This window comes from Octodon degus, unplaced genomic scaffold, assembly GCF_000260255.1.
Source record: "Octodon degus isolate 3935 unplaced genomic scaffold, OctDeg1.0 scaffold00048, whole genome shotgun sequence".
Classification (NCBI taxonomy): domain Eukaryota; kingdom Metazoa; phylum Chordata; class Mammalia; order Rodentia; family Octodontidae; genus Octodon; species Octodon degus.
Window position 1 is genome coordinate 871,407 of NW_004524624.1, and position 17,743 is coordinate 889,149.

The following is a 17,743-nucleotide window of genomic DNA, read 5'->3' on the forward strand; positions in this document are numbered from 1 at the left end:
AGGCAAGAGAATTCAGAGTGTTAGAGCTCTTGGGAAAATGAGCAAGTCTGGAACTCCTTAATAAAGAGCTTTAGAGTGGCTTGCAAGCCTCAGAGACCGTATCAGCAGCCTGTGAGGCGAGGCAGGGTGTTGTTGGACTTGGAAATGTCAAGCTCCCTTGCTGCTCCACTTCACCATAGGAGTCCCTTGTGGTGAGTGGAGAGAATGTTGATTGCCGGCCGGCCTGCTTAGTAACACATTTTGTCCTCATTCACTTACAGATAACTGTAGTGACCTGAACTCAGAGCTGCAGAGGGTGCTGACGGGGCTGGAGAGTGTGGTCTGTGGCAGGAAGAAGAGTAGCTGCAGCCTGTCTGTGGCTGAAGTGGACAGGCACATCGAACAACTCACCACGGCCAGCGAGCACTGCGACCTGGCTATCAAGGTCGGCCTCCCTCTCCCGCTGCGCACTCTCTGAGGTTATGACTCCTCTCAGATACCTACGAGGGGTGAAGGTTTCCATGGAACCAACACTGCAGATTGGATCCATAAGTTTGTTTTGAGCTGAATTTCTTTATGAAAAGATTGATGGTCAAGATTGCTGGCTCTGTCTAAAAGGGACAATTTACTTGAAAATAGTTCCATTACTGATATTAAGCATATCATTTTAAGTGCGGCTCACTGCATGGCACATTTGCCTTAAAAGTTTATTAGGGCTTTAAGGCTTCTGAAATACAATTGCATGAGTTACCAATCCACATTGCTAGCAGAACAGAAAGTTCAGGGCCTGGGTCATCTCATCCCCAATACAGTGCAACAGGGGTTCAGTCATGTCTTCAACATGCTTTCAGCTGACTGCTGAAGGAAAAGCAGGTGCCAGGAGTTTGCTGCCTCTGCGCATGTTCATCATGAACAAGGGGATGCCAGTACTGTTGATCCTGGGCCTCAGGTGTCTTTATATTACTTCACCTTAGCTTAGTGACCTAGACCTAACTTCAAAGTCATAGGGAGAACTTGAGCAAAGGAGCAATCTAGGCTCAAGTTTCTGCCAACAAGCATCCTGAATTTCCTAAAAGAGCTGTGGTGGCTCAAGATAAACCATGGTGATATACGCTGATAACACAGCTGTATTCCTGCCTTTCCTCGTCTCAGTTTCACATGTGTAGGTAATGGCGGGGCACTGTTGTTCTTTCTCTGGAGTCCCCTGGCCCCCATTCTTTATTGTAATGTCAACTTGGGTCCTAGTTCCTGCCTTGACATCGAGGGAAGGAAAAGGACAAGAGTTTCTGCTAATTAGCAAGACACATAGTGCCTGAGTGAAGCCAAGTAGGATCAGAGCCTTAAATTTGTGAAGAGAACCAAGCATAGCATAGGGAAGGTGGAGCAAGATTTGGGAAACTGTCTTCACACGGGAACCACAGTGAGCAGTGGAGAGTGGCAGCCTTCTGTTTCTAGTATAGCACTTGAGACTTTGTTTCTCATCATATCTCTCCATTGCTTTCTGTCCCTGCACCAAGGTCCCTGTTATGGTTTGTGTCTAGTTGTCCCCACAAAGCCTCACGTCATGGGGCAGCTTCTGAAGTTTGTGATTCATTCATGATTCAGTGCTGGGATTATGGGTGTAAGTGCTACACTCACCCTGGGGCTGACAGCCTGAATAAGGGAGGAAAGAAAGACTTGTTACTGCCATTGCTCCTCCCTGTTTAGTCTTGCTGTTTTCAGCCACCATGAACTGCTGCCCTCTGCCATGTGCCACTATGTCTTGGAGCCAGCTGAGTATGGTCTGAAATCTCCACTGACTGAGCTAAACAAGCCTTTCCTTCCTTAATTTGGGGTGTCAGGTATTTTGTGCCGGCAACAAGAGAAAAGTAATGGAGACAATCTCCCTCCTGCTCAAACATCAGCTGGCTTATGCTTTCTTTTCCAAAAGATAACGCAGGTGGAGGAATAGTTCCTGGGAACAAGCAGCGTAAGTTCTTTTCTACTTAATTTTATGCATTTTTCTTCTCTATTAATACTGTTGCAAATGTATTTTTAGGAATTTTGAAAATACAACATTCTCTTCTTTTTAGTTCACAGCTATCTTATTAAATCCCTGCTGTCTGAGAAACCTCCACAGTGAGCTTCTTCTTTCCTGTGTCACTGAGGTTTATTTTTGTCTTCCTGTGCATCTTGGTACTGAACCTCGTTCACACCATCTGAATTGTGATGTGACACTAAAAGTGAGAAATGCTTATTGCTGAGTTGGCACATGGCAGGCCTGTAATTTAGGAAAGTTCAAATTAAACACTGCATGCAGTGTGCAGCCTGGTGTTTGTCACTGTGTTATCAGGATCACTGACTGACCTGCTCCCTGCGTGTGTGCTTCCCAGCCAACTGGGGAACTCGAGGGAGGGAGAGAATCGTTTGCGGGAGCTTAGCAGCTGTTCCCACCTAGATTGAAATTCCAGGAAGGGACTGTTTTCCTTACCCTGAGGACTGCTGGGTAACACAGAGTAAAATCCAGACAAAAGAGAGTACCTCATCTAAAATTAGGGAGAGGACCATTCCGGGGGCTTCCCGAGCCATCATGCAGTGATGTAGCTCTAAAACCCTCTTCTCTGTGTCCCTCTACTCCTGTACAGCTTGTTGGCTTCATGTCCACATTCTCCAAGGGAACTGAACGAGCTTTTCTTTGTGGTCTTATTTTGCAGACAGTTGAAGAGATTGAGGGCGTGCTTGGCCGGGACCTGTACCCCAACCTGACTGAAGAGCGGTCTCAGTGGGAGAAGGAGCTGGCTGGGCTGAGGGAAGAGAATGAAAGCCTGACTGCCATGCTGTGCAGCAAGGAGGAGGAGTTGAACCGGACCAAGGCCACCATGAACGCCATCCGTGAGGAGCGGGACCGGCTGCGGAGGAGGGTGAGCGTGGCCACCGGCTGGCCAGGCCTTCGTGGGCATTGGACTGAGTGAAGCAAACTCTCATTGTCAGGGCAACCCCGAGAAGTTCAAGAAGTCCCAGGCTTGTGACTTGCTGGACCCTTCACATCATGAAGTCGTCCATTAAAGTAGTTTCAAAGTGCTGAGGTGTTGAGAAAATAGTTTTAACATCAGTTTTCTCTGGAATCCTAAACCTAGTAGTAAAATTTTATCAGGGCAATGAATCGAAACTATTCCACCACTTACATAGTGTGTCCCCAAAGATAATTAGCTTGTTTTTTTAAAAGGTAATCTAATATTTTTATAATTTTAAAAATATAGATTTTTCTTTTTCAATATATTTCAGCTACATGTTCTTTAACTTTATAGTATCTGCTGTCATTTATTTATAGTGCATCTAATGGAAAAATGACATCTTTTCTAGCAGACACTTATTAAAGTTAAAATAATGGTGTATGTGTATACATGTGAAACATTCTGTTTTTGTACGTATGTGTGTACACATGTGTGTCACTACTTATATTTAGCTCAGAGCCTACACTAGTTTGAAAACTACTTTGGTTAGGACATATCAGTTACTAAGATGCTGGCATTTCAGCATAGAAGCATTTGGCAGAACTGTTAAAAGTACTGTCTTCCAAAGATACAGAGACCTGCAATACTTCTTTGCGAATTTGATCTGTATTGGACTGGAGTGAAGCAATGAATTGTTAATCAGACATACTTCAATTCCCTTGGCACTTCACTTTGAATTACAAGACCTATTTTATTCTGCTCAATCTGAGACAGTATTAGCTCACTTTTTAGTTGTACTCTGAGTGGTAGTTTTGCACGGGGTTGAGTTAAAAGGGGGAAAGCTACCTTTAGCAGGTCTTCTCAGCCTTTACTGCTGCTGTTTCTCTATAGCCTTTAAGGAGCACCTTGGAGGTAGCTTGTTCTTCAGTAAGGTCAATGTGTGTCTGTCACTTGACTTTGTAACCTATACATAAGTATTCTTTGTTGCCTTTATTCATGAATATGGATGAAGTTACTATTTTTGAGTGCTTTCAGGTATGTTCTTCTTTTATGACTAATTAAAGGGCCAGCGTTCTTCTGTGCACGTCTGAACACTTTTCCTTACTCACATGCATAAGCATATTTTCCATTTCCAGCTCTATCAGATAGCATTCTGCACACTTGCATCAGCAGGTGTAAACCATCCCAGTCAGCAAAGGCTTTCCGTGGAGAGCCAGCTGGGCCCACGTCAGCACTGAGGCCCACACAACCTGTAATTTCCGGGTTGCCTCCCTTGATCTTTGTGACTCACCTGCCCATTAGATAGGTGCTTGCTTTTAGTGTGTGTGTTCTGGCGGAGGATGTTTTGTGCAGAAAATGTTGATCTTAAGTGTAATTCTGTATGGTACTTTTGAATAAATTTCCTCTTTAATTAAGTTACTAAAGCACAGAACAACCCTTGTATTGTAACTAGCAAAAAGCCAGTACTCCTCCCTCAGTGTTTTCTCCAAAATTGGAGGTCTGTAACACTGGAGGACATTAAGAACACCATGATAGTCTCAGGGATTTTGGCACACACCTGTAATCCCAATATCCTGGGAGGCCAAGACAGGAGGATCGCGAGTTTGAGCCTAACCTGGGCAACTTCACAACTTGGTGAGACGATCCTTCAAAATAACAAAAAAATTTTTTTCAAATTTAATAAAACAGGACCAAGACTGTAACTCAGTGCAGAGGTCCTCAGTTCAATCTATATATGAGGTGGGGATGGGGATGAGGATGGTTCAAATAATGTCGGAATATTTATTTACCTTATGTATCAAAGCTCTGATGCTGTGTGTATCTAATGGAATCATAGTCTAAACTGACCAGCAAAGTCACCATGAGTCACTGGAAAGTTACCTAACCTCTCTGTGCCTCAGTTTACTTTGCCATAAAGTGTAGATAATAAAAGCACCCAGTGCAGAAAAGTTAGATAATACTCAGAACATGGTTACATGGCAGGGAACCTGCCAAATCCAAACTGTAACCTGCAGTTTCACTGTTCTGTCGTCTGGACTGCTTTCCTGTGTTCTGCCCTTCACCCTTTTCCTCATCCTGTCTCCTCTATCCATGCAAGCTAGCAGTTGGGAAACGAACTGGTTACAGTCACACAGCTGTCCAGTTCCATAGGGCTCCTCAGATCCCTTTTCCTAACACAGGGCTGCAGGAAGGTGTGGTGAACTTTTCCAGGGAGAAACTGCCCTCGATGTCTGTTCAACACTGTATGAGTCCAGTTGAGTATTCCTAGTGTAATATGTGGGCTGGGGAGATAGCTTAGTAGAATAAATGCCTAGTAGAATAAATGCCTGCCTGGCAGGCACAAGGTCCTGAGTTCAATTCCCTGTACCACCAAAAAAAAAAAAAAAAAAGCAAGACCCTAATGCAATATGCCTCTTTTCTCTGTGAGATGAAGGACTTGTAAGTGGGGGGCCCAAGACAGAGAATCCTCAGAGCTGTGGAATGTGCTCCTTTTCCTAAGGAACATTACGCAGGGTTCCTCTGAAGTATTACCTGCACCTGGGCTCTGGAAATGGTAAGGTTACTTTCTATCTGACTGTACCAGTGTTCCTTCATCTGTCTACCAACAGCCAAGCCTGTGATGAGGTCAAACTCCTCGCAGTCTAACTCTGCTGTATAGAAAATAGCTGAAACCATTTGTTGGAAAACTGGTAAGAAATTAGGAAAATGGCCAAAATGCTGCCCATTGATGCAACCATTCTGATAATCAGATCCAAGTATGTACTTTAGTGGGCAAAGAACAAAAGAAAGAACAATGCACCTCTCAAACCTACAGAGATGGAAATGCTGCTGGGCTTGTTTTTCTTCTCCTGGTTCATAATTTATCTCTTCTGTTTCAGCCTCCTCAAAGTTTTCATCAACAGTTAAATTCCACTTTCCCAAAACACCATGTAAATTAGATGTATAAGAATAAATATGTGGGGGCTTTTATGTAAATGGTTTTTGATTTCTGAGTCATTTGGGGGCTCCAAGAAAAGCTTTACAAAATCTCCACTAGGAGAAGGATTCTCAGCAAAACGCTCAAGAAGTACATTAGAATAAACTGCCTCACCCTTAAGTGGAGTTTTTCTAGCCTCATGAGTCTCACCCTTCTATCGTATAGGAACCATCTCATCTCCAACAGCTCCATTACACAATGAAGCTATGAAGTATAGTAGTTTAATTGCTTGAAGTCACAGCTACTCGGTGAGCACTGCTACACCTCACCAGTAAACAGACATGCTCTTGGATGGCTAACAACGTATCTAATCCCACCTACACCCCAGTGCCACCTTTCATTTCTGTTTGTCATTCATCCATGAGCCACAGGCACAGATCACTTCTTCAGCCTGCAGCCCTTTGTTGCTCCTACAGTGCTCCTGGCACACAGCAGCACCTGCAGCTGCCCCGCCACACACTCACCCAGCCTCACATTTGCGGGGAGACTACTGCCATTGCAGAAACTGTCTTTGGCAGCTCTACCACCAAATTCCTAATCCCCAATTTTCTGTCTGTGCTATGTCACCTTCTGTCTGTGGCTGATCTCATGTGCTCCTGGCTCTGCTCTTTGTGTGACTTTCTTGTGTGTGTTTGCTCTGCTGTGCAGAAAGATCAGCAAATTGCACCTCTCAGTTAAAAGCATACTTGTTAATATAAGCAAGGTCCTTTTTTGAATTTACTTGTTCCTTTTGTCCTTTATTCCTACCCTCTCCCCCACATTTGTGTGTGTGTGTGTGTGTGTGTGTGTGTGTGTGTATCCTCCTTGTAAGATACTCAATGTATTGTTTGTTCTTTTTAACTTAGAGAAAGTTTCTAGGCTGCAGCCCTCCTTGGTTTCTTTGCCTCAGCACTCATTGTAAGATCTGTCCAAAGCGCTGTGTGTCCGTCCAGTTGGATGCATCACAGGGCTTCTAGTGTCGGTGATGAGCAGCCTTCACTGGGCCAAGGCTGACAGCCAGCCTCCCTCGCACTCCCCAAGCTGCAGACAGCTCTCATGCATTTCCCTTTAGTCCTGTGGGGATTTCTCTGCATTCTACACCCAAGTGTGAGATTTTTTAGGCCTAGGATGTGGGTGTCCTTATTTTAGTCATGCTAGTGGCTTCTTGAATGGTCTGTCAGTCCATCCACTCAGCAGCAACACAAGAGGGTTCCCCCTGCCCCAACACCCCTAGGCTTTTTGTACTTACCTTTGTCTCTCATCTCACAGTTTTCTGGGTTTAATTTCTTAAGCATGTGTCCTTAGGAAGTTCTTCTAGCAAAGATCTGTGGATCATAGAAGCTTAATCTTTGAAAGTATCTTTATTTTTGCCTACACTTAAGCTTTTTGAATTATTAATTTATTTTTAATTTTAAGGCAGGGTCTCACTATGTTGCCTAGACTGGTCTTAAACATCTAGGCTTAAGCAGTTCTTCTGCCTCAGCATCCTGTGAAGCTGGGACTATAGGTATGTGTGTCACCTAGTCAGGCTTGTTTTTAACCAGATAGATAGATAGATAGATAGATAGATAGATAGATAGATAGATAGATAGATAGAAAACATATTGATTGGATAAGGAGATTTTTTGATTGTCTACTGTTAAATTGGCTTAACATCTACTCAAACATATCTGTCTATCAGTATTTGGAATGGAACCCAGGGCCTTCACTCTGAGCTATGTTTCCCAGCCTTTTTATTCTTTATTTTGAGACAATGTCTCTAAATTGTTAAACATTCCTTTTTTCTTACTGGTGAACAGTCAAAATCCTTTCTTTTAGTTTTTTTTTTTTTTTTTTTTTTTTTTTTTTTTTTTTTTTTTTTAAATACGAAGTATGTGATTGCTATCTGCACTCATGCTGCTGTGCAGCAGCACATCAGCATTTCCTGCTCCTAACTGGAACTTAGTACCCATTGCTCTACCTCTCCCATCCCTCTTTCTTCGTACTCTCCCTTCCTTTGGTAACCAACATTCACCTCCCATCTTTTTATAGGAAATCAACCTTGTTAGATGCCACACAAGTGCTGTCCTCACTCTTACTAGCTGCATCACTTCTACAGATGTCAAAAGAAATGATCAGTAACTCAGAACCTTAACACGTGTGTCATCTTACAGTTCTGAAAAGGCGACATGTGGAATGTGTCACATTTGCTAAAATCCAGGTGTCAGAAGAGCCGTGGCCTTCTGGAAGCTTGAAGGGAGGGATGGTCACCTCTTCAGTCTTTCGCATGTCAGAGGCAGCCTGCCTTGTGTGACTGTATGCACTCTGCAAAACCTGCAGTGTAGCATCCTCAGGGGTAGGGGTTACCCCCCAGTCCTTCTCCTCTTCCTCTTCCTCCTCTTCCTCCTCCTCCTCCTCCTCCTCCTCCTCTTCCTCCTCCTCCTTCTCCATAGGGTCTCACAGTGCAGCTAGGACTCATAGTGATCCTCCTGTTTTCAGCCTCCACAGTGCTGGGATTACTGGCATGTGCCACCATGCCTGGTCTCTGTTGTCAGCTCACTGTGCCCAGGGGGTGGGGCTGGTGCAGCATGTGGTGCCAGGGATCGAGCCCCAGTCCCTGTGCTTGCCTAAGCAGGCATTTAGTCAACTGAGCTATCTTGCCAGCCCTTCAGGGCTCTACTTCTGACCCCTCCTCCCCTCCTCCAAGCACTGTTTCTACCTAAGGTACCATACTGTACCTAAGGTACTACACATACACACCTCAAGGACATGGACTCTGGGGGCCACAAGTCAGCCTGTTACAATAGTCTTGCTGGTACTGGGTTTTACAGTGACAAGATTTTTTAGTGATACTGACACAATTTTCTGGAGAGCAACTGTCAGTGACTATTGAAGGCAGTCACTGACAGTGTGATAGAAAATGAGATGGCCAAGACCTGTGCCTTCAGAGTCTTAAGATGCTTCATGCTCACCACAGATATTTTTGATACCTATTTGTTTTATTGCATCATTTCTCATTGTCTGTCCTGAACTTAACTGCTGTGATGTAAATCACAGTTTGCTTTTGTTCTTGGGGGTGGGCTTATGTGATTTAGGTGACCAGCTCTCTGGCTTTGTCTTTTATCCCTCTGTGTCTGATGGCTTTGAGATCTGAGTTTCCTAGTCATAGGAAACTGTGGGTCCTATTTCTTAATACTGCTGCATGGTTTTAAATTTAATTTCTGAGGCAGGAGGGGGCCTGCAAATTCCAGACCAATGTTGAGTATTAATGTATAATTTTGGGGTCCCATGATGTACACATGGTGCATATTTGGGCTTTGTACGTAAATGAGTCATAGATCTGGAGTTTGGATTTTTATAGATCTACCCTCTGCATAGCTCCAGTGATTGCTTCAGACTTTTCAGTGAGTCCTTTCTGTCTGCTTTGCACCAGTGGGTAGGGCAGGAAGGCTCCAGGCTTTACGGCATGGGGGCTTTACTCGGACTGCCTGGCTGGCAGGTGCCCTGCCCCGACTCCTGCTGATCCCACATTGACATCCCTCCCTCTATGTTGTCAGTGCCTCAAGTACCCCCTTCCTCTTGACCTTGGGAGCTGCAGCTCTCACTTCTGCACTTACAGATTTTGTTGTCTGCCTTTCAACCCAGTGAATTTCCCTCCTGTCTCCACACTTGAGCAGGAGACGTGCCTGCTACTTCAGCTCAGGCTGTCACGGGCTGGACATTCTCAGTTGCTGTCTACTCAGTTACAGAAATCTCTGAAAACCAGTGTGTTCAGCCAGCTGTCTTTCTCATCCTGGTCTTTGTGGGATCTTCCGTGTCAGAGTCTAAACCTTGCTCCCCTTCTTCAGGTACATTAGTCTTCTCCCTTTGTAGGTGTAATGTAATTTTTAAATTGAGTTTCTTGCATTATCTTGTGCACTCTTCCTCAAAATCAAGGTGGGAGAGAACTCCTTTTAACCCATCCAGCTGGCTGGCATTCTGTGACAGACTCAATACACGATAGCTGGAACCGACGCCACTGGCTTATAATCATCATGAAATAATAAAGCACAGACCAAAATGACCAATTTAGTATCCGTTAGTTTTCAGAGACATTTCCAGAACTGAAGCTTTTAAAATGAGAGCAGATATTTGGATTTAGAAAATACTTTTGGCACAGCTGTGCACACATATGACTCATACAAAATGACTATAAGTAATTGTTCCTGCTCAGGTAAAATAGAACATAGGCACTGTTTTGTCTTAATTTACAGTATCCTCTATATTTTCTCAATGAACATGTTTTACTTTTGTGGTTAGAAGAAAAGACATTTTAACTAATTGAGATTTTAAGAAGAGCAGACACTGCTTGGCTTGTCGAGCCAATCCAGCATAAACGCTCCCTCTTGCCGTGGTGGATGAGCATTTTCTAGTCTGGAAACTGTGTCCAGGTGAGCCCTGTCTTCTGTTAGGAGGACACAGCCACTTCCATCAGTGCACAGTTCCCAGAAGCCTCTGCAGAGCATCAGCCACTTTTGAGCTATTTTACCATTGAGTGCAGTTTGCTCCCGGGGATTTGGCTTCTAATATGTTGATGAATTATTGAAGTTTCAATTACTTTTGCTTCCCAAGTTAGCAGAATGGAGATATCGCCGATACTCCCTGTGAAAAGCTGCCCTGTGGTTTGTAGAGTGGGGCCTGTGTGCCTGGCCCCTGCCCGTGCGAGAAGGGCTTCAGCGGCAGGGTCGGTTCCCCTCTGCCTGTCTGGGAGACTGAAGTGCTTCCTGGCCTTTGGAGTCCCTCAGGTCGCTCACAGAAAAGTCTAGTACGTGGGCCTTTCCAGTGCTATAATCAGTAGCCCTTTAAGATAGCCACTGTATCCTGGTGATAAAGCTGTGATCACAGAAGGACTGACGTCTAGGATTAGTTCCACTTATGTGGAAATATCTCCCTTTGGAAGCCACAGAGTTGTCACTTAGAGAGGCAGGATTGGTACATTGAAGTTTTCTGCAGGTAAATATATATCATAAATAAATTCAAAGGCCTTGTGTTACTTTTCCCCCAGTAAGGCTTCTCAGCTATTCCTTCTCCCTCTTCCCAGGATGTTCCTGTCCTAGCTCGCTTTTTTGCTGGTAGCTTCACTGCCATTTCCTCTTAGCCTGCCATCCCTCCCAACTCAGAAGCTATTCTAAACCCACTTCCAAACAAGAAGCAGTTCTGCCTTTCCTGCTTGTCATCCGGACCCCCGCACTAGTCCACCTGCACTCTTCTCAGACCCTAGCCTGGCACCACCAAAGTTGGCCCCTTACTCTGTCATCATCTGTAAGATCCCACTCAAGCACACTGCTCTCTTGGGGTAACTGCAGATGGAGCTGTGTTCTTCCCCTTCTCTACTGCCTGTAGCACCCAAGTGCCTTTGTACTGAGATTCTCTCTCCTCCTGGCTCTGCATCCCGGGACAATGGAGGCTCCATTCTGGTTCCCACAGTGTCCAGAATAGCATAAGGCACTTGAGGCTGCATGAATAAATAGTCCTTAAAAGTATACATCTCACCTCTGCCTTGCAGCTCCTTAGATAATCTTCCTGGTGTTAGTGAAGAACAAGTCAGTAACTGGTCCTGTGAAGGACTCAGTGACTTCGTGGACTCTACCATGGGGGTAGCCTTACAGTGAAACTGAGCCTTTCCTAATAAAGGAAACCTTTGCCATCTGCCCATCTGGTGGCTCTTGTTTTTTGTTTTTTCTTTTTGTTTTTTGGCCAGGGAAACGATCAACCCTGTCTTACTGCCTTATGGTTTCAGGTTCGAGAGCTTCAAACTCGACTGCAGAGTGTGCAGGCCACAGGCCCCTCCAGCCCTGGCCGCCTCACTTCTGCCAACCGTCCTGTTAACCCTAGCACTGGAGAGCTGAGCACCAGCAGCAGCAGCAATGACATTCCTATTGCCAAGGTGAGCTCCTGGGGTTGAGACCAAGGGCAGGAACTCCTCCTGTTATCTGAAAGTGCCAGCCTTCACTGAGCATGCCACTGCAGGCATGTTACTAGTTCAGCTGCCCACCAGTGTTCCCCTGGGACTTTGCACAGGCCTCCCACACTGAGCTGCAGGGGGAGATAACCCACTAATGGTTTTAAGTCTCTCCTGGCTGCCACCTGGACACCAGCTCTCATTAATCAGCCAGCTGGAGAATGTCACAGCTGACAAGTTACAGTGGCGAGAGAGACATTATGTTAAGTGCTATAGCACTTCACAGTAGATGCTAGCTGCTCTCAGGGACCAAGGTTCAGCCCACAGAGACTCACATAATGAGCCAGTGATCTTCTCACTCACAGGACCCACAGTTCTAGTTCCATCAGCAAAAAAATAAAAATCATGGTCAGGCTGTGGCGGGGCGGGGGGGCAGGCTGTGGCAGGGAAGGCAGCCCCAGGCCCCAGTCCTGTATCCCATCTACCACAACAAAGTCTGATCCAGCCCAATATGTCAGTGTTGCTGAGTTCAAGAAGCCATGAGTTAAACTGATGGTAGAAGAATTGAATAAGTGAGATGTTTGAAACACGTTAGTAAATCAGTTTAATTTAGGGCCTGCATAGTGAACCTGAACAGTATGTACTTTTTTGATCTTTGTTTTGGTTTTCAAGATTGCTGAGAGGGTAAAGCTATCAAAGACGAGGTCCGAGTCCTCCTCATCTGATCGGCCAGTCCTGGGCTCAGAAATCAGTAGCATCGGGGTGAGTGTTGCTGAGGCAAAGGTATGAGGTACAAACCCACAGACCTCCATAGACAACTACTCCTAGCTAATAAAAGAACATCTAAACTTCACCTCCAGTAACCCAGTAACTTCGGCTATAGTGGTGTAGGGCAGCAGGGAGCTCAAATTGGGGAGAGAAGGTCAGACTCAGCAGCACAGGCTTGGGAGATGCAGCTGTATTTTGATCATGTTTTATGCACTGCTTTCATAGTAGGTAGCTTTCTACACTAGAATTACAATACATAAATCAAGATCTAATGCCAGATTCTCAAGAAATGTTAGCTTTTAAATTGTTCTGCATGCAGAGTATGCCTGGGAACCTGAAATGACACTCCTTGGAAGTGACATTTCAGAAGTGTCTAAACAAATTCATACATATCTGTACAGGTATCCAGCAGCGTGGCAGAACATCTGGCCCACTCACTTCAGGACTGCTCCAATATCCAAGAGATTTTCCAAACACTCTACTCACATGGATCTGCCATCTCTGAAAGCAAGATTAGAGAGTTTGAGGTGGAAACAGAACGGTTGAATAGGTAAGGAGCAATTCTCCACACTTTTGGGGGATGAGAGCTGCACCTTCCCTTGTTTTCATTATAAACTGTGACTGCAGGGAGGCCCTGTTGGTGGGGTGAGAGGCCTTCCTTCCGCTGAGGTCTCAGGAGTGTCACAGCCACCACAGCCAGCTTAATGGGCGTGTGACCTGCACTCACACAGGGCCTCATGCTTAGAAAGACTCCATATTATTTTACTGCTCTGCTGGTGCTGTTTTAAATTCTTAGTAATTTATGAACCAGGGGCTCCAGTTTTTCATTTCTCTGGACATCACATATTATACAGCCAAGTCTCGGGAGCAGTGTACAGAGAAGGGTAAGTAGGTCACACACAGATGGCTGCCACACATGTAGGCCTGTGCTACAGAGATGGAGAGAGACGTCCTGAAATGTTGAGTCAGCATCCCAGAGGTGCCTGGACCTACCAGGAAGCAGCGGAGGCGGTCTGGTGGAAATACTTCTGGTGTGGGAAGACATGCTGCTCTAACTCTCCCTGTTCTTCCTGCTAATTCCCTAATTTTTATTTATGCTTCTGCCAGTGTGCCCAATGCTGAGCCCCACATCATATTCTTATTGTCCTACTGAGAGTAAATTTACCTATACTTTGGTGGATCCTTCCCAGTCTTGCTGACAGTTTAAATTTCCCTTCTGCCTCTTGGCCAAACCTGGAGTTCGTGTTCATCCCAGTGGTAGAAGAGCTGCTAAAAAGCAAAGGAAAAGGACCGTGGCCAAGCCATGCTAACCACCCTGACTCAGAAATGGTTCCATGGTAGCAGAGTGGATTTTTGAGCCACATCCAAGTATGATGTGGCTACTTTGACCTAAAGCTTATGAGCTAACTAGGAAAAAAATATAGACACCATTCCCATCTACCACGGTGGAGTTCCATTCCCTTTGTGTATGGCAAAACTGAAAAAATTGCTATGTTGGTCCTTCCTGATTGAAAGCTGTTTAATTTGAGAAATAAGGAAATGTGATAGTCTAAGTCATTTAAAGTATTAAAATTAAATAGTTTCCTTATTAAATCCTAAATACTTAAAGTGACAGTCCTGAAGATTACCAAGAGGCAGTGAAGCAGAAGCCATCTCCTGGTATCACTGACCTGGGAGTGCTTAAAAATTGAATCCGATATGCCCTTTGCTGTTTAATGAAGTCAGATGCCTGCAGGGGGGCCTTCATTTTAGTAGGGATCTGCTCTCTGGTGACTGAGGTCCTTAACAAGCCTGCTTTGGGGCTGCACTGGGGGAAGTTCCTTTTTCCTGAATTATGTGCAATCAGGAGAGCCCAAAGATGAGAGAGAGAGATTCAGTACTTGTGGCTCATGTATTATGTTGTTTAGCAGCTTATAATGGGCTCTCACAACTGTTTCATGTTCAACTTATAGGGTAAGAATAGTACAGTATCATTTTGCAAATGAGAAAACAGGCTTTGAAGTTGGAAGTAGAATAACCCTTCTTAAGTCTAGAGCTATTAAATAACTGAGGCAGAATTCTGATTCCTGCCCTTTGACCTCACCTCCATTACCTAGTCTGTGATCATAGCTACAGCAGGAACCTAGAGATGCCTAGAAATAATCTACTAGTATTTCTAGATGTCTGTTACTGAGCTACCTATCTCCACATAGGCCTGTTGGTCCCCAGAAATGCCAGCCTGTATCTTTGTGATTTCTGAGGGTCGAGGACAAGAGAAGTACCTTCCTAAAGTATACGTCCTCATTTCACACATCTGTGCTATGTACCTACTATGTTCTCCTCTAGTCTATATTTAAAGCAAGTAAAACAGACAAAGTTCCTGGTTCTGCTATGGAGGTAGACAAAAATGCTCAAATAAGAAAAGAAAGCCCCAAGACCCTCAATATAGCACTGCGAGAGAAACAGGTTATTATTATTGTATGTGATGCTGAGGATGGAATTCAGGGCCTTGTCCCAGTTAGGTAAGCACTGGCTCTGAGGGGTGATTTTTTTGTTTTGTTTTGTTTTGCTTTGCTTTTTATAGATGGCCAGGAAAAATGTCCGGGGAGCGGGGGGTGCTTGTGACAGACCAAGAAGAATCTTGCAGACCAAATTACCAACCTCAAGCCTAGTAAAAAAGTAACCATGGAGGAGAAACTGAAAACAAGTGGGTCTGAGCTAGGGGAAGGGAAGAGGAAGGGAAGGGAAGGGCCCAGCTCTCTGGGATAATGATTTTGAGGCCATGGGCAAATTTTATTCTAAGTTTGATTGGAAGTTGTTAGGGGCTTTTAAATAGGGAGGAACATGGTCTTTTATCCTAAAAAGATCATTTAGAGTGAAGAATGATAGGGTGGAAACAGAGAGGTGGTGGAAGAGAACAAGGATGGTACCACAGGCCTGGTTCAGGATACATGTGACTGTAAAACCAGTGGAAGCCCCAGCAGATTAGGTCTGGATGTAAGAGAAAGGGTGAACTCAAAGATGCTTGGTATCCAGCTTGTACTGCTGGGGAGATGATAGCGGGGAAAGCCAGAGTTCGGGGAAAATCAACGATTCCTTTATTTCCTCTTGGAATGTTAAATGGGAAGTTGGCCTGTGACTACCAGATGGAAATGTCAGCAGACAGCGGAGTATGTGGGACTGGAACTCAGTGAGAGGTCTGGGCTGGAGAAGTTGGAGAGCCACGGGAACAGAAATGCTGAAGTTTGGGACTGGATAAAATCACCCCCTGTGTGAGATCAAGTTCTTCATCTGCGCCCTGAGCGAATGCCGAGCCTCACAGCTTTTATATTAAAAAAAAAAAAAAAATGAGATGGAGAACAAATTGTCATGGGTCAAGGAAAGACTCACAATGACCCCTGGCCTGAAAGTGAGGGAGGCACTCTGAAAGGAGCATTTTGGGCTTGGCTGCATGGAGGCCTAGAGCTGAGTAAATGGTTTTGTCTAATTAGTGGGGACTGAATGCACCCCAGAATCATAAATGAGAGTGAGGATGGTTTGAAGAAGTCTAAATATGAACAGGACAAGAAAGCTATAATACTTTGCCTTGGATTGGCCTTAAGAGTCACCAGAGTGAGATGGTGGCCTTAGTTCTGACTCACTACACATCTCCCTTGAGGATGAGTGTCCCCATGTTCTGTGCGGAGACAGCAATTCTGAGACTTACTCTCGAGGCAGACAGCTTCCGCACACCTTAGCACTGCCAGAGTCACTTGCACTTGTGAGTGTGAAACTCCATGTCTCCTTAAGGCTTGGAGCTCAGGGTACTACATGAGGATGTGTTTCAAGGGACAGAAAATGGAGAAGCTAAAGATCTTCTGTTTTGATTTTCATTTTTTGTTTTCTCACTTTACCTCAGAATTATTTGTCCTGGATAGACAGTTTTGGATGTGATAAAAGTTCACATTGACCTCGCCAGTTGACTTACTGGACTGTCTGACCTGGTAGGAGCTGTGACATGTCATCAGTGGGTCCTAGTATGATTACTTGTTCACTCACGGGTGTATCTTTTGCTTCTGTTCTGTAGTGCATAGGTAAGAGAGACAGACTATGCCCAGGTTTCATGGGTCAGATCTCTGGGCAAGGCACTTAACTATTCTGTGTCCCTATGTCCTTTTCTGGGAAATGGAGATAGCATGGTTAAGCAGAGCCTGCACAAACAGCACCCTTCCACCGTGCAGGCTGACTGGTAGGAGTTCAGGCATTATGCTTGGGAGAGCCTTCAGATCACACAGCTGTTATTTCTTGGATTATCCCCAGCCTTACAGAGTACCTGGCCCATGGAACGTGTGGAGCACAGTAAATGGAAAACAACTGGGAGCTTGCTTTTTATTTCTAATTCATGCAGAATTTAATGGTTATTTAGAAGTGTTTCCTTGATGATTTTGTCATTTGCACTTGCTAAGGCACATGACAAACCCATATAGTCACATGCATTTCTGACCTGCATATAAATGAGACAACTAAAATATTGGCAAATGAATTACAATCCTAACTGGAAATGATTTTTCTTGCCTTGTAGCCGTATTGAACACCTGAAATCCCAAAATGACCTCCTGACCATAACCCTGGAGGAGTGCAAAAGCAATGCAGAGAGGATGAGCATGCTCGTGGGAAAGTATGAGTCCAACGCCACCGCACTGAGGCTGGCCTTGCAGTACAGGTGTGGAACTGGAGGGGCAAGATGCGCGACTGACCTTTGTGCCCCTTGCAGTTAGAAATACATCCATAATAACCTGCGCATAAGTACAAACCTTGCTTTTAGGACATTGAATAGAGGGGTCAAACCAGCAAATGCCTAGTGTGACATGTATTGAAAATCAATTAGTGTCCTGAGCAATTAAGAGATTAACAGCAATAAATTAGTATTAGTATGTTTCTCTATGACTTTCTACATTCCTCCTACTCTATTCTGCCTATTTTTTTCAAGTAACCACTCAGAATACCAGTTTTCACATTATATATTTATTAATTTTTTCTGGTCTTTATCTATTTTGTACATTATTGCACATCTAGTGTACTTTTCTTCCTTCTTTTTCTTTCTTATTCACACTTCTTTCTCTTCCCCTCCTTCCCCCTTCCTCTCCCTCCCTCTGTCTCTTCCCTCCCCCTTCTCTATGTCTCTGCCTCTGTGTCTCTCTCTGTCTCTCTCTCTCTCTCTCTCTCTCT

The 17,743-nt window shown here is 44.7% G+C and overlaps 1 protein-coding gene across 1 annotated transcript in view; it reads left to right on the forward strand.

The window, feature by feature from the left end:
- The window catches only part of Mcc (mutated in colorectal cancers), a 592,098-nt gene that overhangs the window by 521,203 nt on the left and 53,152 nt on the right, over nt 1-17,743 (forward strand). Inside the window, exons 9-14 of the mRNA XM_023716377.1 lie at nt 261-424; nt 2,673-2,879; nt 11,627-11,773; nt 12,461-12,550; nt 12,958-13,106; nt 17,097-17,237. Of these exons, the coding sequence (XP_023572145.1) occupies nt 261-424; nt 2,673-2,879; nt 11,627-11,773; nt 12,461-12,550; nt 12,958-13,106; nt 17,097-17,237 (898 nt within the window). The remainder of the gene's footprint in view (nt 1-260; nt 425-2,672; nt 2,880-11,626; nt 11,774-12,460; nt 12,551-12,957; nt 13,107-17,096; nt 17,238-17,743) is intronic.